Source organism: Brachyistius frenatus, unplaced genomic scaffold, assembly GCF_029030835.1.
Source record: "Brachyistius frenatus isolate BFR_SWC_R1_liver_20210118 unplaced genomic scaffold, ASM2903083v1 Contig_120, whole genome shotgun sequence".
Taxonomy (NCBI): domain Eukaryota; kingdom Metazoa; phylum Chordata; class Actinopteri; family Embiotocidae; genus Brachyistius; species Brachyistius frenatus.
The window spans coordinates 178,476-187,331 of NW_027210719.1; the positions used below are offsets into that span (position 1 = coordinate 178,476).

The window sequence follows — 8,856 nt, forward strand, 5'->3', positions numbered from 1 at the left end:
TTTGAAGCAAGCTGTTAACTGTCAATGATGAGCTGTACAGTGAGTTGATGGAAAAAGCTGCTCATCTTGAATGAGCTCAACAAGCTGTTTTTAAACACCCTAAGCTCAAACTCACCCAGGTGTAGCCAATCAGCAATCAAGCTCATCAATCAAACAGCTGGCTCCGAATGATTATCCCTCAGATCCATTCTTCAAATATTTTACATCAACTTGAAGTGCATTTCATATACCACTTACAGCAAGCAGAAGATGTAACCAGTTTTATATACATGATCAATTCTTGCGCGTGTACCTTCTACTTAAAGACAGAGCATCTCTTTTTCTATTTGGGTTTACCCACGAAGAGACAGAGCTCATGATGGTCTATGTTTTGATGTCATTTATTCAGCAACTGCAAGGATATTTGAGAGCATGCGTGTCTGTCTTTGTCTGTCTGTTTTAAGACGTTTAGAAAATTGTATACCACTCCTGATGTCTTCAAACCACATGAAGCACACGTGGCTGCGTGATCCTCACTATAGTGTTACTGGTTTTCAGTTCTGTTTTCCTTTACTTTACGTTTCTCCAAAGAAACACTTGCCTGCGGTCAAGTCCACTCACAAATGTGTCCTTGTAAAAAAGAGAAGAAAGAAAAATTGACGCAATGGGCATCAAAGGCAGACATGAGCTGGCACACATCTGGGACTAAAAGCAGTCTTTACACTCATCTAACTAGCCACTGTAAGCAGGAGGGGGGGTAATGAACAACTGCTACATATTAGTACGTAGGAGTACATGCTTGCAAGCATGCCACATAAGTGAAACATAAGTATGCCTTGTCAGCCCTCTCTCACCATATTGTCTCTTTTTTTTAATCTCACTTATTAAAAGTGATTTTAGTTTTAGGTATCAGTAGCAATTTATCAGTCCAGCATTTGGATGGTTCAAATGTAAAATTATGAAGCATTTTGGTGTTTATGAGGCTGTTTTTATTTCATCTCCGTGGCCTCCCAGTTTTTTTTACACCCCACTCGTATGTTGGTATTCATTGTGCTTCATGTGGAGCCTCTGGCTGCGTTCCCTCTGTTGTGACGGGAAGGGATCATGTTTTTTGCCCGGGGGTTATGTTTTCATGGTTTGTGATGTATTGAGCCATTCGATCCCAGACTGTTTAGTTGCAACACTGTGTGCTGTGATCACACTTTTTACTACATGTGTCAGGTATTCAGGGTTTTCACAGTGGTTCATGTGTTTCATAAAGCCTTCACAACTTACCGTAAAACATTAAAGAAGCATCTGCCACCAACATTTAGGGGGTTCTTTAGATATAACCACAACCACATAAATTATAGAGTAGATAGTGACACAAAAAAGGTGCACACACACACACACACACACACACACACACACACACACACACACACACACACACACACCATTACAGATGGTTTTCACCTTACTGCTCTTTCTTATGGGTGCTGGAGTAATACAAAAAAGTGGCCTACACTGCCATCATGTGGTTAGACTGACATTTTGTTCATTTATTTAAAATGCATACTGCAATTAATGATAAACTGCAGCAGTATGCAGATTTCTGATAACAGTTTGTATCTTTGATTCTATAGTTTTTGTATAATATTTATTGAGAGGATTGTAACTGTGGATCTGCTGCAGCAGAAATGTTTCTTCTGTCATAATTTTCAGCTAAAATTTAACAGTGAAGTTCACATGCTGTATTTGATTAAAATACCACTAACAGAAGCAACACAGCAACATTGTTTGCCAAGAGGCCAATTGTCCCATTTTCCATCCACTTTTCTATTGTCCAGAAAACTACTAAACATTAGATGGCAACAGTGCCTGGGTTCTCCTACGGTCAAAAGTGTCATTTAATTTGGTTTATGGCTTAATCACAAATTGTCAATGTCCAAATTGAGTAATAGTCATCCAGATGGTGAGTTGTGAATTTTGGCTTTGCACTGGCAGAACAGAATAGTTGTAAAGGTTGCAAACGGAAACCTTCAACAGATTATTGTCACTGATCTAATCACCAGAATGACCGTAAGTAAACAGAGCCCCAGGATTTACTGAGACTTTTGGCATGCTCCCAGCTGCCTGTCTGGCAGGGATACAAATTGGTTGGTCTTTCAGCACTCTGGAGTGTCCTGCGGAAGGAGAAGCCCATTTATCTGTTAGTATGTGTTTCCCTAACCTGATCCTGACCCTCACCCTAACCGGTAGTGTTTTATGATGTTTAGCCTGACCCCACTTCACTCACACCCTAACCAGTTATTCTAAAGTACACAACCCAGGTACTTTCTCTTCTGTTTCATCGTAACCAAGTGATAACACACAGAGATATCCTTTAATTAGAAAAGCAAAAAAAAAAGCAAATGACAAAGAGCAAAGACTTGTAAAATGTCATCCATGCTGACCCATTTACTGCAGCTACAACAGTAATTTAAAACAAAATTCATTTGACAGATATAGTATTTTACAGATATATATTAACATCATTTGATATTTATTTTATAATATAATTTTTTTTTAAATTATTGAAAAGAATATCAATTTATTTTTCCTCAAACGTGATAATATATTGCGTAGTAATCCATTATCGAGATGCTGCATCATCTGTAGTAAGGAAATAACCATTTCTTATGACTCTGAGTTGGTATATAGCGTCAACATTTTTGTCTTTTCAATTATATTATAAAGTGTCTTGGCAAAAATACATATGCTTCCCATAGAACATGTAAAACCATGAAAAGTGATATGTATGTTAAGTGGTACATTACTGCTCCCTTTCAGTGTGTCAGTGAATGACACTTTTTGAATCTCAGTGTATTCCTTCTTCTCACACATCCCCGTGCTCTGTACTTATTTTAGGTAGGGTAGGGTACAAGTAGTTTCCTGAGCCAAAGCCCCTGAAGGCAGCACGATGAAGAGATGTTCACTGAACTGTGACAGTGTCTCAGAGGGAAATACTGAGCTATATTGTAATAGAGTGGATGAGAGACAAACCTTGTGCATATTTATTTGATGTTACAGCACAGGCATGCACAGAGACGAGACCCAACGCTTCTAGAAAAGTTTTGAGGTAAAAGTCTCCCGCTGTCTTTTTTTTTTTAAATTTTTCTACATTCAAATGTCTTCTGCATCTCAACTGTTCACTTAGAGTGATAAACTCTGTAATTGAATTGACTGTTTTGGCTAAGCAAGTCGAAGATAGTTCGAATAAGGCATAAAATGAAGTCTGTTTTGTTTTTTTCTGGAAAAAAAAGTTTTCCCTGGTGTTATTTTTGGATGTGCAAGTTTTGATGTGAATAAACAGAAGGCAAGTAAATTGCTACACTAAACTGAATTGTATTTTAAGTGATCATTGGTTTGGTTTGGTTAGAAATTATAGTAACTTAGTGAAGCTGTGCTAAGCCCATGTGTAATTATAAAAATTAGGTGTAATGAGTGAAAGTTCTATTTTAGTAACCATTGAGTGCCAAATTACACTTTCCTACAAACACCCTAAGAAATAATGAGTGTTAGCAAACACTTTTTCTCACAGATTGATGTTGTCTTCAGTCATCAGGGTTCTTAGCTGACACAGTCTGTTTGATATCAATGACGCAATACTAATAATATCATTTCAGATGAGTGCTTGTGTCACAGACATTATTTTCTAAAGAACTTCATTTTGCTTGAAAAAGGAAAATAAGGAAAAAGAATAAAGTTGTTTCTTGACTTTGCACACATTTTTGCTTAAAACCTTGGCAACCCATAGATAACGGATAATGTTTCAGCTAAGAATTTTTCTTTTAATTGTGTGCAAGCAAATGATTTAACGTGCACGCTCATAACAAACAGGTGCACATGTTATTGCATGAACAGATGAGAGGGAGGAGATGAAAATGTGATGCTCGTGGCTCTGTCCTTTGAACAGATGGTGTCCAGACTGAAACAGATGAGCAGTTAAACCCAGCAGAACCTATTAGAAAAGCAGAAGGGAACACAAGAGCGACAGGGAGGAGAGTATCAAAGGGCACAAAGCCTCAGTGTCTTAATTTCCGGTAATACTGTTGGTCACAAGAGATTCTAAGGAATTGGAAGTTGTTGCTTTCCATCTGTACTGTCCATCGGGCATTGTGTTTTGTTTTTGTTTTTTTTGTGTGTAGTGAAGACTATTTTCTGATCTGAATACTTGTTCTGCATTTGGAAATGAAAAAATATATCGTGAAATGAAACATTGAAAATGAGAGGAATTAAAACAGTTTTTTTTTTTTCCAATAGGTCTGCCACATGGGGTCAGACTTACAATCTGGCAAAGAGTGGTGACACGCTGGGAGAGCATGTACTAACATCCTGATTGCAGAGTGAGTGCAAGTGAGGCAGATTATGAAACAGGGAACAGGTGAGGTGGGCGTGGTAGGTCAGAATAGGGACCTCTCGAGGGTGGACACAGGGAATGACATGGAGAGAAACACGGGGGACAGTAGTTGAGTAGACAGAGTGACACAGGGACTGGACGAAGACAGAGACAGAAAGACAGAGACATATAAGGAACCTCTGGTGGGTAGGGAGAGTGACACAAGGAGCAAAACAAAAATATTATCAAACCAAAAGTATGAAAGATGTTTCTACAGTGTGATTTTGATATGACTTAAAAGCCTTGATGTGATGCCCAAAGCCTTTTGTTCAACAACACCTGCAGCATAGCAATGAATTTACAGCACACATTCAAATCAATGAAACATCTAGCAAATCTAGCAAAAGTGCAGTAATGTTAACTAAAGAAATAATAAACCCTCACTGAAAATAGGCAACAAATATCAACGTTTACTACTATTTCGGAGAATTCCTTGTCATTACATGATGAGCAGCGTATCCGTGACTTTTTCAAATCAACAAAGCAAAAATGTTCACACAGTGGCTTGGCGGGAATCATAATGATGTTAGGCATATGCCATGGCCTTCTCAATGACTGCACATAATCTCAATTGAGCATTTATGGTGCCATTTCTGGCAGTGTGTGAGGAAACATTTTCCACCACCAGCACAGAGGTGGAGGCCCTTTGGTGATTTATTCACAGTGATTATGTTAGTAATAATTAGCACTGACATTTCCCTCTGAAAGATGAGCAGATCAAAATGCCAGAGCCACAACAGTACACCTACCACATTCAGCCATACACAGCAGGCTACAAACACACAAACTATTACACAATATTAGGCCCAATGGTATGTTATGGTGCACATAACTTGCATGGTAACTCATAGATTTCAGACTCTTTAATGTATTAAAGTTGGTGTCCGTCTGTCAGCTCGAAATCCCTCATGCTGCTGACATTTTATAGCTTATAGCCAAAGCAACAATGATTTATAGATTCGCAGCTATCTACAGGCTCACTGAGCTTTTAAAATCCAATCTTGTGACCAGCTCCAGCCCCGAGTGTTTATATGATTCAATCTCCTATTAGAGTGATGGCTACAAAGAGCTGCATCTCTTTTGTTTGTATTTCAGAGGCAGTTTTTGTCTTTGGCAACAAGACTATAGACACATTTTACCTGATTTTCTTTCTACGTAGACTCACACTTAACCTTAAATGAAACCGAATTCACAAAAATATGGAGTCATTGGCAGAAGTTTCACAACTGTAATTAATTTAAGTTTTTCGACAACAAGATTGCAACCTTTAAGACGTAAGCACAAAAAAAGTATGCACACACGTTTCACCTGCTGCTAATAACAGTGAAAGAAGAGGAAAATACACTCTCATATGCCCGCTGTTGTGCTTGTCAATTCGCTTCCATTTTATGGAGAGGTAGAGGCGGGAGGGGGTGGGGGAGGGGTAAATGCCAGGCAAGGTTGAATGGAAGAAATGCACAGATCAACAACCCAGAGTGATGTGCACCTGCCAGTATGATGGCAAGGAAAGATGAAGAGGACTGCGCGCTACCTCAGCTGAAGTCAAACATAATCCCCCATCTCCAGCTGTTTAACTCGACTCAACACCAAGACACCATGAAGGCTGATGGGGAGATAACTTTACCAGCTGGATACCTGTTTGTTATTGCCGCTTGATGTTCTTGAATCAGATGAATCTGGTTCTTTGAATGTGCAAGGTAAGTTAAATGTTAATGCTGTTTACTTGTCCTGCCAGTGCCTCTGCAGTTATTCAACCTCACCCTGTGCTCTGCTGTGCAGTACCGAGAGGTTTGGGTTGTCCTGTACGCTCATAGTTTGACTGCAAGCTAAGATTTTAAATGGTATATTTTTTAACTTGAAATGTAATCCAATTAAAGCATAAACAGAAAAAAGAAAATAAATACGTAGCCTTCTTAAAACAGCAGTTATATTTCTTTAAACAAATAGGGGGAATGCATCACTCTTACACTTGTACTGCCATCGTGGATTACTAATTTCACAGAGCAATATAGAGTCCACCTAACTTATGTGTGATGACCTGATGCCTCAATTCTTTCGAGATAACAAGACACAGTTTGCTTGTTTGGTTTTTGTTTGTTTGTTTGATCCGTGATATTTGTTTCAGCACCTCGGACAGCGTCGGTCTCAGCAAGCAGTAACATCGTAGCTCGGCCACTAAGGGGCAGCAGGGTTCCCTCGTTGGGCAGACTGTTGTTTTTTTTACTTCACAAAGAAAGAAAACAAATATGATTGTTAAATGAGCAAACAGTGGGATGCAATGAATTGCAGTTGTCACGATGGCAATATGGAACGAACAAATATAACTTTTACATTTGCATCCAGTTTGGCACGTACTGTGGGCTATTCGTAAAATAACCGTATTGGTTTAAGGTCCTTTTATTTCATCATAAAGTTGAAACAGAATTGTTCCCAAACATGTTTTACTGAAGTTCCGCTGTTTTCCTTCAGGACATTTAGAGAGCAAGGATTGGAAAATGATGCTCAGTCCTGACGAGCAGGAATCTGATCTCCCCTGGGGACAATCAGAAACGGAGACCCTTCTGGACGATTTCAGCGCGCCGTGTCCGTCCGTGTCCCTGTCCGCGGATGGAGAGGGCGAGGCGCGCTCCGGGGACGAGAAGAGACGCAGGAGGCGCGCGACAGCTAAATATCGATCTGCGCATGCCACGAGAGAGCGTATCCGTGTTGTGGCCTTCAACGTGGCCTTCGCAGAATTGAGAAAACTGCTGCCAACTCTCCCACCTGACAAAAAGTTGTCCAAGATAGAAATCCTTCGTCTTGCCATTTGTTACATCTCTTACCTTAACCACGTGCTGGATGTTTAAGCTGTGAGGACCAGCAGACCCAGTAGGAGAATGGACTGAGGTAGGACCAGCAGACCCAGTAGGAGAATGGACTGAGGTAGGACCAACAGACCCAGTAGGAGAATGGACTGAGGTAGGACCAGCAGACCCAGTAGGAGAATGGACTGAGGTAGGACCAGCAGACCCAGTAGGAGAATGGACTGAGGTAGGACCAGCAGCCATGACAGCTGAAGGATCCCTGAGAGCAACAGTAAAGATATCACAAGGTTTGAGGAATATCCTGCATCTAAGGAGTGCCCCTACACAGAGACTGTAATCTGTACAGCTGATTATTATATCACACTCATTTTTATCATGGGAACCAGCTGCAGGACTTCACAATGGTATTGGAATACAAATACTTTGAAAGCTGCTGAATATTTGTGAGCCAAACTACTACAACATGACAATGCTCTGTCTTGAATTTGCTGCCTTGTATTTCCTAATTTGTAAATACATTCATTTCAGTTGCCAAAAAGTATTCTTCTGATCTTCTGTGGGATTTATCTGTGTGGGATTTATTTCTAGTTGAAATTGCATTTGAAATCCACATGTTTAAAAAGAAACTTTCTAAAGCTAAGACGTGTAGAGAAACCTGATTAATGACACTTTTCCAGTCATTTTCCAGTATCTCTGCCACACACACACACACACACACACACACACACACACACACACACACACACACACACACACACACACACACACACACACACACACACACACACACACACACAAACATGCAACATGTAAAGAAACAACCAAAAAAATCGTGTGATACTGATTGTCTATAGCATTGACATTTTCTAGTACTTTTCACTTCCTACACTGTGTAGGCCTATGCTTTGTGAGCTTTTCGTAATTGTCGTACTGTCAGTATCTCCCAATTTTCATGACACTACAACTGCAGCAATTTCAATTTTAAAAGACAAAAAAGACAGACAGCTTCCACATTTTGGCTCAATGTTTTGGGATTAAGGCCCACATGATTTGATGGAGATTTGCATAAATAATTTTGTTAAATTCAGTCTATAAATATCCAAGCAACACAGCTGGAAAAACCTAGTTCCACCACCATGCTGTGAAAAGGAAGCTGCCATTATATTTTCTGTTAGAGGTCTGTTTATATCAGTGATGGATGTAAAACAGCACGATTGACTCTTTTTGTCATTTTATTTTAGTCAAATGAGATTTTACATAATTTATGGACAAAAACATAAATTGCTAAACATTCAAGGTTTTGACATGCTGCATCAAAATATCATAAGATCACAGGCTGAGGATGTGAATGCACTTGTCCATTTGCTTGTCATCTCCATTAGTCAGAGGCTGTCTGCGCTCCTCCTGTTGTCCCTTTGTGAATCTCTGTGGTGTAATGTGGCCCAAGGGGCTCAGGGTATTATTTATGTCCACTCCAGCAGCAAGAATGACAGCCCTTTGTCTACACACTGCACATCACACACACTACACACTGGATACAAAATAGTCTGAGAATATAGAGGGAGGAGGACAGTCCAATATAAGGCTTTAAGATAAATAGGACAGGGGTAGTTCTAAAGGCTCTATGTATATCTGGATTAATATTCGGTATAG

The 8,856-nt window shown here is 39.7% G+C and overlaps 1 protein-coding gene across 1 annotated transcript; it reads left to right on the forward strand.

Annotated features, from left to right (window-relative positions):
* Window positions 1-5,918: 5,918 nt before the first annotated feature.
* Window positions 5,919-7,910, forward strand: LOC138629736 (helix-loop-helix protein 1-like). The gene is made up of 3 exons (XM_069713642.1): window positions 5,919-6,096; window positions 6,869-7,285; window positions 7,430-7,910. Exon 2 carries the CDS (start codon window positions 6,895-6,897, stop codon window positions 7,243-7,245), a length of 351 nt encoding a protein of 116 aa, XP_069569743.1. The 5' UTR covers window positions 5,919-6,096; window positions 6,869-6,894; the 3' UTR covers window positions 7,246-7,285; window positions 7,430-7,910.
* Window positions 7,911-8,856: the final 946 nt, after the last annotated feature.